We start from the raw sequence: 17,306 nt of genomic DNA, 5'->3' as shown, positions 1-17,306 counted from the left end.
TACTGGTTTCTTTTCTGCTGCCAACAAATATACTCATGATTTTTATTTTAACAATCCTCTCTTGATATAACCATCCCTGATATATGTTTGCTATATCTATTTCCCCCATCTCAGCTAACTGGATTGAAAAAGCTGTCTATATGAATTGCCTTCACTTTCCTCCTCTCGCATGCTTGTAGACATTCTGCAGTATGGCTTCTGACTTCATTGAACTGCCCTCTCCAAAGATACCAGTCATCTCATCATTGTCAGGTCTAATGACCTTTTCTCAATCCTTATCCTTTTGATCTCTCTACATCATTTGACATTGTTTATCACCTTTCTTTCCTGTAGATGCTCTCTTCTTTAGGTTTTCATGACATTGCTCTCTCCTCCTACCTGTCTTTTCCTTCTCGTTTTCCTTTGCTGGATCTTCATGTAGGATCTTTTGCTCTCAACTCCAATATCTTTCTGTTATATCACAGTCTCTCACTGCTTTGTATTATAGCTATTTGCATACTTGCCTTATTTTACCATTAGAATGTAAATTCCTTGAAGACCAAGACCATAATCCATTTGTCTTTGTGTTCTCACCAGTCCCTGTCCACAATGCTTTACATTGTATGAGCTCAACATAGATTTGTTGAAATTGAACTGAGATATAGTGTCCCATTAGCATTGGTGAGGCTGAATGCTTGCCTATAGAGTTAGGCATGCTGAGTTGGAGGCAATTTAAAGCTATAAATACTCTGAAAGTAATAATATCTTGTATATTTATGCATCATTATCTTTAAATATACTTTTTGCTTTTATTCTCCATGTAATGGAAAAATGACATAGAATTTGCATAATCATGGTCATTGGAAAGAGTTGTTGGGATATGGGGCTTCTAAAGTCAACAAGGGAGACAAAAGTGGATTTGAACACCATTTGTAGCAATTTGTTTTGAAATGTGCAATTGAATGAATGTTATGCTATTTCATGGGTTTAAATTGTTTTAATGTTGTCACTAAAATGGCATCTAATTAATACATGCAAGTAATATATAAAAATTCCCTGAGTGCCATAAAGTTCTTCTGTTCCTGCTGTTACATTTATTTATAGCAATATGTGGTGCTTAATGTTCTTTGATTTTAAAAGCATTTTATAGACATTTGCCACTTGCACTTTCTCTTTGGGGAAAGCACTAATCTTACACCTCAATTTAATATGGCAGATTGTCAAAGCATTTAGAAGTAAATATCAAAGTTGTTCTCTATTTACCAAAGGATTTAAGCTATTCTTGAAAATTTATGGGCAAACATGTTTGTAGTTGAATGGTATAATTTAAAAGAAGAAACTTGTTGTTCTCAGCCTAATATATGCCATCTTTTTTTTTTTACAGTTTGTTATCAAATAGTGTGTGAATTCAAACTGTCTCTAAACCTATGTGATTATAGAAACAGTTGTAAAGCATTAATGAGGACATGGACTTCAGTTCTATCCTTCCTTATTTTATCTGGGGAAGTGGAACATTTAGATGTAGAGACACAGGATGAGTCTCCCATCAAAATGTATCAAGATTAACACAGATGAGGACAGACTCTTTGATAGCACCTTAGTAAAATCTTGTTCTCTTAAACATTTTGCCCAGGAAGAATGGAGGGTGATTTCAAACTCACACGGGCTCAGATATGCCTTTCTTCATATTTAACTACCTCTCTGAAATACTGTATATTCAGATATTTTTGCTTGTCAGTCTATACATACAAAACTGATTTGGACAGGTGCCAAAAGATTCTGTGAATTCAATGAGACAATTTGTCACATATTTTTCTACAACTGAGTATCCTGGCACTTGGGAGCAGAAATGCTAATACTTATGATGCCAATGAGTACAGCCCTTTTTCCTCTTCCTTTAGAAAACCCTTCAACCCTTCCTTTCTCTTCTCCAATTGCTGATCCATAGAATATAGGGCCCCATAGTGGCAGTTCAGGGAAAAGCATTCCCTCTTCCTGAGGGACAAAAAAATCCTATTGTCCTGCTACTTACCAGGAAAATGATATGCTTCATAGAAACTAGGGCACCTTGTAAGAGGACAGTGAAATTCCCATTAGTATCATTGAATGTATTAATTTGCCTTCAATTATAAAAATGTTTTTGAGGATAATAGAAGGGTAATAACCAAAGGTCTTTGATACATTCAAATTATTCTATAGACAAAGAAGTAATAACATATTTCTCTCTTGAATCATATGTATATATATATATATATATACATATATATATATATATATACATATCTTCTTTGTTTCTAATGATATTCCTTTGCATTTGGATTTGCTCGTCCCAGTTAATTAAAATTGCAGTTATTTTTGTTAAAATTGGAATGCAAACAAAATAGAACATGACACTGGAGGGTATCAAGAGCACTGGCCTGGAATTCAGGAGATTTAGGTTCTAATCCTGACTCTGACATTGCAGTGTGTTCTTTGGCAAGTTATTGCTAAGCTGTGTGACATAATCACAGGACAATGGAATTTTAGAATGGAAAGACACCTAGGATATTTCTAAGTTCTCTAGTTCTCCTCATTGGCAAATGGAGATAGTACTTGTACAATGTATTTTTTATGGTCATTTTGGAGCGAGCACTTTGTAGACCTAAAAGCATTATATACATGTGTGAGGACTTTTTTTTAAATGTTTCTTCATATTATACAGTTTATTTCCATATGTAAAAAGAATCCATACTGTAATATAACCAACAAGTGGTCATCTAGCCTCTGCTTGAAGGCCTCCCATGAGGGGATCCCAATACCTCTCAAGGTAGCCCACTCTATTTGTGCACAACTCTAATTATTATCACATTTTTCCTTACATTAAGCCAAAATTTCCATCTTTGCAACTCAATCTGTTGCTCTTGATTTTATATTCTGAGGACACGCAGAATGTTTAATCTTGGATGAAGCCAAGATTGTAGAGGAAATGGAGGAACTCTCCTGGGCTCTCCTCAAAATGCCTCCAAACAACTTTAAATAATGCCCCAAAACAAATTCTGGAGCAGCAGAACCCCATAAAAAGACAAGGGGAAATAATTTTCCAGCCCAAGACACCTTAGAAGGTCTGCAGGAAAGGTCTGTTGCACAGAAATGAGAATGGAGTATGGTGTAACACAGGCCAAGACCCAGAAAATCAGCAGTAGGCCTTGGAGGTGACTCAATCAGTGGCAGCAGTGGCAATTTCCAGACTTCTCAGCCCAAAGATGCTCAGGGGGTCAAACAACTGGAAAGAAGGAGCTTATAGGAGACCTTTTGCTGTCACTGAGGGCAGCACTCTGTTGCATTGCCCATATTTGGATCTAGGTTGCAGTCCCAGGGTGAGGAGGAGCACTAGCATACCAGAACTTGTGGCAGCAGGGGAGCTGGGACCCTCATCACAGTTTTTGGTCATTCAGAGACCAGAGCACAGGCCAGAAGAGTAGAAAACACACCTCTCCTTAGATCATACCACCTTGGAAAAACCAAAAACTTACAGGTCCCCAGAATTATCTCTGAAAACAGTAGCACAAAGAAACCTGAAGCTTGGGACAGTGTTCTCTCTGCTCTGGAAGTAGAGCCCCACTTGAGCACAGAATTAAAAGTAAAGAAATATGCTAGAAAATGAGCAAATAACAGAAAAAGATCCTGACTGTAGAAAGTTTCTATGGTCACAAGGAAGATCAAAACACAAAATCAGAAGAAGAAAACAAAGTCAAAACTGTTACATCCAAAGCCTTAAGGAAAAATATGAATTGGCCTCAGGCCATGAAAGAGCTCAAAAGGGATTTTAAAAATCAAGGAATAGAGATAGAGGAAAAATTGGGAGAAGAAATGAGAATGATGCAAGAAAATCATGAGAAAAGAGTCAATAGCTTGGTAAAGGAGACAAAAAAATACTGAAGAAAATGACACCTTAAAAAATAGGATAGGCCAAATGGTAAAAGAGGCACAAAATTCTAATGAAGAGAAGATTGACTTAAAAAGCAGAATTGACCAAATGGGAAAAGAAGTACATAAATTCACTGAAGAAGATAACTTCCTAAAAAGTACAAGTAGCCAAAGGGAAAAAGAGGTACTGAAAAAAAATCCTTAAAAATTAGAATTGGGCAAGTGGAAGCTAATGACATATGAGACATCAAGAAACAATCAAACAAAATCAAACCAATGAAAAATAAAAGAAAATGTGAAACATCTCATTGGAAAAACAACTGACCTGGAAAATAGATAAAGAATTTTTTGGACTGCCTAAAACCCATGATCATAAAAAGAGCCTAGATATCATCTTTCAAGAAATTATGAAGGAAAACTATTAACATAATTGATTATATCAATAATAAAAGTTTAAAAAATCGTATGATTTTATCAATAGATTCAGAAAAAGCTTTTGATAAAGTACAATACTCATTTCTATTAAAAACACTTGAAAATATGAATTTTTCCTTAAATTGATAAAAAGTATTTATCTTAAACCATCAGCAAGCATTATTTGTAATGGGGATAATCTAGAAGCCTTCTCAGTAAGATCAGGTGTGAAACAAGAATACCCACTGTCACCAATATTATTCAGTATTGTATTGGAAATAATAGTAATAGCAATAAGAGAAGAAAAAGAAATAGGAGGAATAAGAATAGGGAATGAGATAATAAGACTATCTCTTTTTGCAGATGATATGATGATATACTTGGAAAACCCCAAAGACACAAATGAGAAGTTAGTTGAAACAATGAGTAATTTTAGCAAAGGACTAGGAAATAAAGCAAATCAACATAAATCATTAACATTCCTATATATTATAAACAAAACCCTGCCAGGAGAGATAGTTAAGAGATCCCATTTAACATAACTGGACAGTATAAAGTACCTCAGAGTACACCTGCCAAAACAAACTGAGGAACTATATAAACAAAATTATAAAAAACCTTTTATACAAATAAAATCAGATTTAAATAATTGGAGAAATATTAATTGTTCATGGGTAGGAAATGCCAATATAATAAAAATGACAATTTTACCTAAGCCAATTTATATATTTAATGCCATCCTAATTAAATAACAATTTTTTTACTGAATTAGAAAAAAATAATAACAAAATTAATTTGGAATAACAAAAAGTTATATCAATATCAAAAGAGCTAATAAAAAATGTAAAGGAAGGAGGTTTAGCAGTACCAGATCTTAAACTATATTATAAGGCAGTAATTATTAAAACAATCTGGTACTAGCCAAGAAATAGAAAAGTACATCAATGGAACAGAGTAGACATATAATTTACAGCAGCAAATAAATATAGTAACTTTACATTTGACAAGTGTTAAGACTTAAGTGTTTTGGTTAATAAGTCATTATTTGGTAAAAAAATATCTTTGGGGAACCTGCAAAACAGTATAGCAGAAATTGGGCATGGACTAATATCTTATATCAGTTGCTAAGATAAGGTCAAAGGGATACATGACCTGATATAAAGAGAGATATTGCAAGAAAATCTGGAAGACATGGAACATATTATCAGGATAGATGAACAATTTATGAATAAACAAAAGATAGAGAGCAGAGTGAGGTGTAAAATGGATAATTTAAATTACATTAAATTAAAAGGTTTTTGTACAAATAAAATACATGTAGCCAAGATCATAAGAAAAGCAGAAAATTGGAGAAAATTTTTTATAGACAATTTTTCAGATAAAGGTCTCATATCTCAAATGTATAAAGAACTTTGTCAAATCTATAAGAATACAAGTCATTTCTCAACTGATAAATGGTCAAAGGATATGAACAGACAGTTTTCAGATGAAGAACTTGAAACAAATTATAGTCATGAAAAAATGCTCTAAATCATTATTGAAAAGAGAAATGCAAATCAAAACAAATTTGAAATATCATTTTACACCTGTAAGATTGGCTAAAATGATTGAAGAGGCAAATGATAAATGTTGGAAGGGATGTGGAAAAATTGGGAAACTAATTCACTGGTGGTGGACCCGTGAAATGATCCAACCAATTTGGAAAGCAATCTGGAATGATGCCCAAAGAGTTATTAAATTGTCCATACTTTTTGACCCAATAATACCACCACTAGGTCTATTCCCAAAGATGATTAGGGGAAAAAGGAAAAGAAACTTTATGTTCTAAAATGTTTATAGCAGCTCTCTTTGTGATGGTAAATAACTGGATATTGTGGGGATGCCCATCATTTGGGGAATGGCTGAACAAATTGTGGTATATGATTGTGATGAAACACTACTGTGCTGTAAGAAATGGTGAGCCTGTTGATTTTAGCAAAAGATGAATAGATTTGCATCAACTAATGAGGAGTGAAATTAGCAGAATCAGAACATTGTATATGATAAAGCAATATCGTTTTAAGAACAACTTCGAGTGAAAAAGTAATTTGACTACTGTAAATGCCCAATTTAACTACAAAGAACATAGGAAGGAAGATGCTATCTGCCTCCAGAGAAAAAAACTGATAAATAGAAGTATGTATAGAATGATTTTACATATGTTTGTGTATATCTAATGCTAGTCATCTCTAGGGTGGGGAGAGGGGAGAAAAAAAGAAAAAAAAAGAAATTTACATGATAACTTTGTTATATATTTAAAAGGAATGGCAAATTGTTCATTTGCAGTTTTGCAGTTTCATGTACAATCATTTTTTATTTTTACTATGTTATGGATATGCTTGTTATTTCATAAATTAAAAATAAAAGAAATTACTAAAAATGAAAAATAAAAGAAATTAATTAAAAAAGAAACTGCTATCCATCTTTAGAGAAAGAAATGATAGTTTGACTATAGATTAAAGCATACTTTTTAAAAAACTTTATTTTTCTTGTTTTTTTTGTCTGTTTTCTTTCACAACATGACTAACATGGAAATATGTTTTGCATGACTACACATGTGTAACCTATATGAAATTGCTTGCCTTCTCAATGGTGGAGGGAGGGGAATGAGGGAGAAAATTTGGAACTGAAAAATTAAAAAAAACAAATGTTAAAATTGTTTTTACATGCAATTGGGGGAACAAAAAAAATTTTTTTAAAAAGAATGTTTCATCTGTATTCCATGTAATAACTTTTCAAGTTTTTGAAGACAACTATCATATCCCCTACGTCTTCCTTTCTCCAGGCGACACATCCCCAACTCCTTCAACAAATTCGCCTATGATGTGGAATCAAGACCCTTTTAGTTGCTCTCTTCTGTTTGCTTGCCAGATCTTATCATCACTCTTTAACTGTGGCACTCCAAATGACCAGTCTGAGGTCAGCCATTCAGCCAATTCCAAATTCATGTAATTCTATAACTGAATAGTTCATGTCTTTCTCTATTTTCCACAGGAGTTGAATCAATCAATCAATCAAATATTTATTAACTGCTTATCAGTTGCTTTGCTGAAGTCTAGACAAACTTTATCTATAGCACTGTCCAGTTATATTAGTCTAGTAATAATACTAAAAAAATGCAACAAGGCAAAGGCAGTTTCCAGATCTTATTTCCACAGAGCTTGCTTCATTGATAATGGACTCAGAGGGCTGAACTAGTGATCAGGGGCCAGGGCTCATTTGTTTAGAGGCCTGGCCTGTCTCCACTGAGTGTTAAGGGAGATTGTGAAAAGTACTGTGATTCACCTGGTACATGCTACCTCTTTATCTTTCTCTAGAGGGACCTTGTTGCTTTAGTTACTATGTTATATTTCTGTTCCAGGCATGTGATCTATTTCCTGAATTTCTTCTCCCAAATTTCCTTTATCTGTCTAGGTGGTTTATAGTATTGTCTGATGAGAAACTCTACCTCCACTGGTTTTTACTCATATACTACCTACAATTATTCCCCCATCTTGTTGCTGGATTTCCAATATATTGCCTTCTAAATATATGTCATTACTCCATCTTCACCTCTTTTAACTAGTTACTTTTTAGTTAGGCATATCAGTCAGGAGGCACATTCTAAACATGAGTTTCATCCTATCAGATCTCAGTGATAATGATGAAATAAAATTTGCCTCCTTAAATCAATTAGGTACTGAAGGCCTCATTTCCCACCCCCCCATCCCACTTATCTATAAAATTTGGAGGGAACCCCAGCTCTAAAATTCCATGACTCTAAAAAGTTTACGATTTGGATTGATATTACCATTATGTGCCATCTAAACAAACCAAAACTTGGGAGCCCCATGAAAAGGTTGTTATTTCTGAGTTAATGAGTTCAAGGAAGGCTCATATGTAATTTTTTTTCCTTAGGGAACCAAAATGAACACTATTGGTTATCCTTTATACTATCAACATTTTCCCAACCATTCAAGGTCAAGTAGAGAAAAGAACAAAGTAAAATATATAATTTCAGGCTCAATTTTAATGGTATAATTTGAAATGGAGGACGGTCTAATTACCTGCTGCCCTTGCCATCTGACTATATAACCTAACACTTACTATCATTCTGTTAAGATATTGCCAACTTTTTCTCATCAGTTTAGAAATAAATAGTATAATATCTTTCATATATGTTTTTGGCACATTGTTTTCCAAGTTCTAAGATTTATTTAATCAATTTATTATAGATTTTTTAAAAATTCATTTAATGTAGAAAGGAAAGGAAAACAAAGTTAATTATTTTGTGGGTTCTCAATTTCATTTAAAAAATAATTTTAAAAAGTTTTATTGATGCTTTTTTAAAAAAACCCCACAGTTATTTCAAGTTATGTCCCCTCCTTCCCTAAGCCTTGCTTTGTGACAAAGAAGAATAGTTAATAAAACCAACATAAACAACTACCATGATGGGTAATGTATGCAGCCCTCCACAGCCATAATTCCCTACTTCTCCAATGAAATGAGGGTAGTGAATTTCTTCATCTCTTCTCCAGCAAAAGGATTAGTCATTATAAATTCACAGTGTTTGGCTTCAGTTTTCATTTCATGCTTTAAAGTCATTGTAAATCACTACTGATTAGAGAAATGCAAATCAGAACAACCCTTAGGTACCACATCTCTCCTGTCAGATTGGCTAACATGGCAAAACAGGAAAATGATAAATTCTGGAGAAGATGTGGGAAAATAGGAACACTGTTATGTTGTTGGTGGAGTTGTGAACAGATCCAGCCATTCTGGAGAGCAGTTTGGAACTATGCCCAAAGGGCTATAAAAAATGTGCATACCCTTTGACCTAGCAATACCACTCCTAGGGCTGTATCGCAAAGAGATCACACAAGTGGGAAAGGAACCTGTATGTACAAAAATATTTATAGCAGTTATTTTTGTGGTAGCAAAGAATTGGAAATCAAGGGGATGCCCATCAATTGGGGGAATGGCTAAACAAGTTGTGGTATATGAATGTAATGGAATACTGTTGTGCTATAAGAAATGAGGAGCAGATGGATTTCATAAGAACTTGGAGAGTCTTATGTGATCTGATGATGAGTGAGGGGAACAGAACCAGGAGAACATTATGCATGATTACAGACACACAGTATCTGTGATGACTAACTTTGATAGACTTGACTCATCTCAGCAATATGAGGTTCAAAGACAGCTCCAAAATACTCTTGATGGAAAAAGCTATCCATATCCAGAGAAAAATTATGGAGTCCGAATGCAGATTGAGGCAAACTATTTTCTCTTTTTCTTGTTCTTTTATTTCTTCTTTCTCATGATTCATTCCATTGGTTATAATTCTTATCTACAACTTGACTATTGTGTAAATAAGTTTAATGAGAAGGTATATGTAGAACTTATATTGGATTACATGTGGTCTTGCGGGGAGGGAGGAGGAGAAAATTTGGAACTCAAAAACTTGTGAACTGAGTGTTGTAAATTAAAAAGTAAAAATAAATTTAAAAAATAAAAATAAAGAAAAACAAAAAAAAGGAAGAAAGGGAAGACTTCTAGTTTACTGAGAGGAAAACTGTTAGGTGAAGGATCAGCTTTTAATTTCCAACTAAAATGTCCATTCATTCAAAGAAAAGTATTTGTACATTAAGACACTAGTTTCTGACAATAGTGCCTGCTTTCCTGATTTAACTCAGTGTCAGGAAGACTGAAATGTTGGCATGTCCCCTGCATTGAACACAACTATCTTTTCATATGAGCAATTTCTCTTTTGCTCTCCATACAAGTTCCTGTATTAAAATCAGATAAATCATTCTTTTTGTAACACTACACTCTTGAATACATTATATATTTATTACTAAATTATAAATGTCATTAAAATCTATAATGATAAATTTTTAAAAAAGAAATTCTTTTGAGAACTGTATGTTCATACTTCTTATGTATTGGGGAATTGTTCTTGTTCTTTTGGATTTATGTTATTTCTTTATACATCTTTCATATCTTTTCATATCCTCAAATTAAAGATAGTAGACACAAAATTTTCCCAATTAATAGATTCACTTCTTATCCATCTACATTGATTTTGCTCATGAAAAGAAATGTATATGTCATGTAATCAAAATTGTTTATTTTTTCTTTTACTAAACACTCTGTCCCTTGTTTGGTTAAGAATTCTCTTCTTAGTGACAGTTATAAAAGATACTTCCTGACATTTTTTTCTGATTTTTTTTCATTGTATGAGCTTTTATATTTAGGCTATATATCCTTTTGGAACTTATTGTGATACACAGGATATGCTGGTAAACAATTGGCTCTGAGAAAATGTGCACATGAAACACTTTATAATTTAATCTGTAACATTTTCTCCATTACTTTCTTAAGTCTAATCAATCAACACAATAATAAATCAAGCCCCGATTTTTTGCATTCACCAATTTCTGAGGTGCAAATGCTTATAATAAAATTTAACAATCAGTTATCAGGAGCTGGTTCAAGTTGGTTCTGGTACATCCTGGTGGTCTATGTCGTAAAATGCTGATATTGATCTATTTACCAAACTGCTTTTTCCAGAATTTTTTGTTGAATAAGGGATCCTTCTCCAAGTAATTTATATTCTTGGACTTATCAACCATTTGGATATTAAATTAATTTGTTTCCAATTCTTGTTTATCTGGTTTGTTCTACACATTTGTGTTTCTATTTTTTAATAAGTACCAAAATGTTTTCATGATTACTTCATTGTAATGTAGTTTGAAGTATAGAATTGCTATTCCCCTTTCAGTACTACTTTTTCCTATTATTTCTCTGGAGATCATAGTCCTTTTCTTTACATAAATTAGTTTTGCTATCATTTTGCATTGTTCTACAAAGTATCACTTTATAGTTTCATTGGTAAATCATTAAATCTATAAATTAATTTAAGAAATATAATAACTTTTGTTATTTGGCATGACTCAAAATGAGTGATGAATATCATTCTTATTAATTATCTTTATTTCTGTAAAAAGTGTTTAATTATATCTGTATGCTTGGAGTGCATCTTGGCAGATTGGCTCTCATCAATTTTGTTCATTTGGTAGTTATTTTGATGGATTCTTTTCTTTATGGATTTTATTATTGCTACATAAAATACTGATGATATTTGTGAATTTGTTTTGTTTCCCGGTACCTTATAGTAGCTGTTAGTTATTCCACTTAGTTTCTTTGCCACTTTTTTCTAATTTAATTTTTTTTTCAATTAAGGATTTATTTGCTCTCCCCATCTCCTTCCCCCCTTATTGAAAAAAAATCTTGTCAGAAATATGCAAAATAAAGTAAAACACATTCCCACGTTGGCCATATAAAAAAAAAATCTATGTCCTATTTTGCTTCTCTCTCAGGCCATGGTCATTGATCTTTTGGAATCATGGTGGGTCATTGCATTGATCAGAATTTTTAAGTCTTTCAAAATTCTTAGTCTTTGAAATATTGTTATCATTGTATAATTTGTTCTCTTTGTTCTGCTTATTTCACTTTGCAACAATTCATATGTGTTTTCCCAGGTTTCTCTGAAACCATCCTTTTCATAATTTCTTGTGGTACAATGATATTCCATTATATTCTCATAAAACAATTTGTTCAGTCATTCCCCAGCTGATGAATGAACATCATCTTAATTTCCACTTCTTTGACACTCCAAAAAGGAATTGCTATAACATACTTTTGTACATATGAATTTTTTTTCCTCTTTATCTCTATGGAGTATGGGCCTGCCAGTGGTGTTACTGTGGCAGAGGATATGCCCAGTTTAGTAACTTTCTGAGTATAGTTTCATATTCCATTCCAGAATGGCTGGACCAATTCACAGTTCTACTAGTAGTAAATTAAAGTGTTTATTTTTCCTGCATTCTGAGATAGAGTTTTTAAAAGATCTATATTTCCTTTTTTGTTTGTTGGAATAGTTTATATTTTTGTAAGTAATTTTCCATTTCCTTTAAATTCTCAGGTGTGTTAGCATGTAATTGTTTATTGTAGGTTCAATTCTATTTTCTTTAAATTAGTAATTGAAACTCAGGTCCTAATCAAAGTTGGGGCCGAAGCACCTCCATTTTAATTAAAATTTAGATTTTTGCTACATTATAAACTTAAGTTTAATTAATTATGCTTAATTAGAGTTTATTATCCATTGCAAATTGCATGAACATTCTCAAAATTGCTAAGTACATTGTCCACAGCATAGCTTAATCCAGCCTTGTTAAAATAATGTGCTTTGGCATTTTTATTGCCTTTAGGAACTTTGAGTTGAATGAAGAAGATCAGTGGATTTACCAGGCAATTGTAGATCAGTATCCAAAAGATATTCACAGAAGAAGAACTTTGTATTTGGATATGTTACAGAAGTATTTACCTCACAAATCTAGGCAAGAATTGGTGAGTGCTGTATTGAGTACTAAGAAGTTTATTAGAAAAAAATATATATTCAACACAAAAGTCTTGTCGAAAGTGACCTTTTGGAAATAATTTAGCTCATAGAGTCTAAAGAAAGTAAACATTTAAATTAAAAAAATTAAATATGGCCACCATTGTACAATCTTTTCTAATCATTGTTATCATGCCTATTCTTGATGAATTATTACATCTTTATAAGGAAAATTGTTTTTAAAGGATTGCATCCTTCTAGTGAAGCTAGAGAATAATCCCAGGATGATAAGTTCAAAATATCTCATTTCATGAGCAGAACAGGCTTCTGCAATGATTGTTTCAGGTTTATAGATAAATTCTTTGTTATCCTTAGCCTTGTTTAATTGGATTTTTAATAATAATAGTAACTAGATGTATACTTTACATGTCTTTTTTTTTTTAATCTTTGGACTTTTAAGCCAGGCTTCTGGAAAAAAAGTATTCAACTTCAGAAATTTGAAGTAAAAATGGTCAAATACAATGATGTTATGTTAATTATCTCTTACCCATCTGTCTATCTCTCTCTCTCTCTCTCTCTCTCTGTCTCTCTCTCTCTCTCTCTGTCTCTCTCTGTCCTTCTCTGTCTCTCTCTTTTGTCACTTCACCTTAGAAGACTATAAGCTCCTTGAATGCAAGGGCCATATATTATTTAAATTTGTTTCTATCCTTCCTCCAGCACTGCATTGGGCATAGCAGGTACTTCATAAATGTTTTGAATGAAAAGATTATATACTAAGGTTTGGGTTTCCAGATATCATAGACATATCTCTAAGGAAAACTATTAGTGCTGTATTAATAGGAAGGAATTAAGAAATACCTGTTCTTGGGCGGATCCAAGATGGTGGCTGGAAAGCAGGGGCTAGCGTGACCTCCCTGCAGAGTCCCTCCAAAAACCTATAAAAAATGGCTCTTAACCAATTCTAGAATGGCAGAACCCACAAAACAGCAGAGGGAAGCAGGGCTCCAGCCCAGGACAGCCTGGATGGTCTCTGGGTGAGGTCTATCCCACACAGAGCTGGGAGCAGAGGGGAGCCGTGGGGAGCCGAGCCCCAGCGTGAGCTGTGAGGACCAACCAGACCAGAAGCTGGGCAGAAAGTGCCCTAGCGCCCTGAATCAGTGAGCTGCGGCAGTTACCAGACTTCTCAACCCACAAACACCAAAGACTGCGGAGAAGGTTAGTGGGAAAAGCTGCGGGAGTGGAAGGAGTTCTCGGTTGGGCTACTAGCCCCGGGGGCAGCGGAGGTGGGGCAGCTACAGCTGTTGTTGCTTCCGGCCCCAGGCCCACCTGGTGGGAGGAATTAAGTGGTGGATCAGAGCAGGATTGCATAGCCTGCTGAAGATCTAAGCCCAGTCCAGGTTGAGGGTTCTTGGGGAAGGAGCAGTGCTGGTGTGGCAGAGCTGGCACATCCCCCCCAAACGTGGAACATAGAACTCTTTAGTCTACAAGCAGTCATACCCCACTGAAAAACTCAAGGGTCAAGTTAGTTGGTTGGGAATATGTCCAGGCAGCGAAAACACACCCAGATTCAGTCTCAGACTTTGGATTCTTTCTTTGGTGACAAAGAAGACCAAAACATACAGCCTAAAGAAGTCAACAAAGTGCAAGAGCCTACACCAAAAGCCTCCAAGAAAAACATGAACTGGTCCCAGGCCATGGAAGAGCTCAAAAAGGATTTGGAAAAGCAAGTTAGAGAAGTAGAGGAAAAATTGGGGAGAGAAATGAGAAAGATGCGAGAAAACCATGAAAACCAAGTCTATGACTTGCTAAAGGAGACCCGAAAAAATACTGAAAAATACACTGAGGAAAACAACACCTTAAAAAATAGACTAACTCAAACGGCAAAAGAGTTCCAAAAAGCCAATGAAGAGAAGAATGCCTTGAAAGGCAGAATTAGCCAAATGGAAAAGGAGGTCCAAAAGACCACTGAAGAAAATACTACTTTAAAAATTAGATTGGAGCAAGTGGAAGCTAGTGACTTTATGAGAAATCAAGATATTATAAAACAGAACCAAAGGAATGAAAAAATGGAAGACAATGTGAAATATCTCCTTGGAAAAACCACTGACCTGGAAAATAGATCCAGGAGAGATAATTTAAAAATTATTGGACTACCTGAAAGCCATGATCAAAAAAAGAGCCTAGATATCATCTTTCAAGAAATTATCAAGGAGAACTGCCCTGATATTCTAGAGCCACAGGGCATAATAGAAATTGAAAGAATCCATCGATCGCCTCCTCAAATAGATCCCCAAAAGAAATACCTGTTCTTTTAGAAAATTAAATGATGTCCTTGCTTTTCTAATTTTTGTACCTTTTTGACTGATCATGATCTTTTTTTCCAACAGATTAAATCATATTTACTAGTTTCTTTTTGGTTTTTGTGCTTACCTAATATTAACTATGAATTCTATTTAAGTCTTAAGTACTTTATTACTCTTTTCAGAATCATGTCTGTTTCTTTTCAAAATGTTGGACAGGTGCTAAATAAGCCTATTTGAGGTTTTGTAGATCGAAGCTCACAAGTTAACAGAACAGTTGGACTTTAGTTGTCAGAATTAAAAATATAAATTCACATCAGAATGTCTTTTTAATGAAGCTACAATCTGTTCATTGTATACTTAGCCACCAAGAAATGAAGTATTTGTCTCAAGGTCTCTTTTTTCTTCCCTGTTTTCTCATCAACTTTTACACCTTGCTCACGTGTTAAGTAAATGTTGTCTGAAAACTCAGAGGCCTGGGCTACAATGGCAAAAGAAGTGAGGAATTGGCCTGATTACTGAGATATTTTAAGGCAAAACCTGCTCTTGTCTAAACTGTTTAGGCAAAGAGCTACACAGCTGGGAATATCTTGCTTATTGAAAATGTTGTAAATGATTGTCTCAAGTCTTCATCTTTTATTTGGAAAGCATAGAACTGTTTTGATAAGTGCTTATAATTCTGATATATTATAAAAACTGACTAAATTTAAGAAAATGTTATTATTTGTCCTGATATAAAGGCTGTGATTTTTCTCTTTATTTTTTCATTGGTGCTTTTTGTATGAACATCACAGTCATTTCCCAATATTATCCATTTCCCTACCTCCTTCACCCAGTGAGTACCCCATTGTAACAAAGAAAAAGGTTTAGGCATTTGCTGTCCACATCCGAATATCTAACTACATTGGACATAAGACTGATTGTTAAACAAAAATTGCTTTCTGCTCTTAAGAAAACCTTTATATTTTCCTTGACTTTTCTTATCAACATAATTTAATTATGTTGTCTTGTCAAATGTAACATACTTTTCATAATTATAAAATGTTAATATTCAGCCACTTCCTTTTTTAGGTTACACATGAGAAATACTGGAACCAATATTGTTCAACCAGGGATCAGAGAAGAATTTTCTTATTAAATTGGGCTAAGGATAAGAAAGATTTTATACAAAAAGCTATAACCACTGCTGCAGAAGCATGTACTGCTTATGAAATGGAGACCGTATTGGCCCACGACAGAAAAAAGCAACTGGAACTCTGTGCTGTCTTGAAAGAAAAGGTAGGACATTTTATAGGTGTCTTCTAAGTGGCTCTTTGAATAGCCACTTTTTTTTTCTTTGCTTGAAACCAACCATAAAACCCATTTCTCTAGGAAGCCTCTAAGAACATATAGGAATGGAGATGTGGGAAGATCTAGATATTAATCAATTATTAAAATTCCCCCAATATTAATCAATTATTGGAATTCAGGAATCCACTGAAATCAGTCATGACCTCAGAGTGTAATGTAATTTTGAGGCCCTTATAGAAAGGCACAGAAACAAGCAGGTAAGTGTCACTGACTTTGGAGGATCAAGACCCAGCTGATAAATATAGGAAATCCTCACTTTTGTTATGAATTCCTCACATTACACATTTTTAAAGATGTATTCTGGTTCATAAAGTAGATTGTTGAAAACTAGATAAGTACATTGTCTGGGTGACTGGCCACAGGAGGAGAGGGTGGCTTTAATACTTAGTAATGGTACTGCAGATGTTCACAGGTAATATTGCATGTTCCTCTCCCTCTGGTATCATCCTAGAGAAAAATCTCTGTGGTGGTCATTGTTACAGCAGTTTTGGTGTGATTTACTTCACTAATCACTGCAGCGAAATCTGTTTACAGGTAATCTTGTCTCTTCCTTTTAAACATGGAGGCTGAAAAAAGGCTTGGTGTCATTTTTAGAGCATCCACTTTTTAAAGCATTCCCCTCTTCTAGCAGATGTGCTAACAATATGATAGATGTTACATATATCAAATAATCAAAAGACTAAGAGTTCCAACCAGGTTTATTTGAATTATTTTGTCGTCCCTTATGGTACAATGATTTTCTATCACATTCATATGTTATGGTTTGTTCAGTTTTTACCCAATTGTTGGGCACAAATTTTGTTTCTCTTTTTTTGTTATTACAATGGTGTTAATGTGAGGGCTTTCTTTTTTGTGTATATATGGGTCTTTTTTAAGTGTCATTAAGCTCCTTTGAGTATAAACCCAATAGCGGGCTCTCTGGGTCAAAAGATATTCCA

General features: G+C 34.1%; 1 protein-coding gene across 1 annotated transcript in view; it reads left to right on the top strand.

Moving 5' to 3' along the window:
• Window positions 1–17,306, top strand: part of CCDC148 (coiled-coil domain containing 148) — a 180,633-nt gene that overhangs the window by 20,688 nt on the left and 142,639 nt on the right. Inside the window, exons 4-5 of the mRNA XM_036745621.1 lie at window positions 12,591–12,729; window positions 16,090–16,296. Coding sequence (XP_036601516.1) covers window positions 12,591–12,729; window positions 16,090–16,296 — 346 coding nt within the window. The remainder of the gene's footprint in view (window positions 1–12,590; window positions 12,730–16,089; window positions 16,297–17,306) is intronic.

The sequence above is a fragment of the Trichosurus vulpecula genome, chromosome 2, assembly GCF_011100635.1.
Source record: "Trichosurus vulpecula isolate mTriVul1 chromosome 2, mTriVul1.pri, whole genome shotgun sequence".
NCBI lineage: Eukaryota > Metazoa > Chordata > Mammalia > Diprotodontia > Phalangeridae > Trichosurus > Trichosurus vulpecula.
This window is presented reverse-complemented; position numbering and strand designations above follow the sequence as displayed.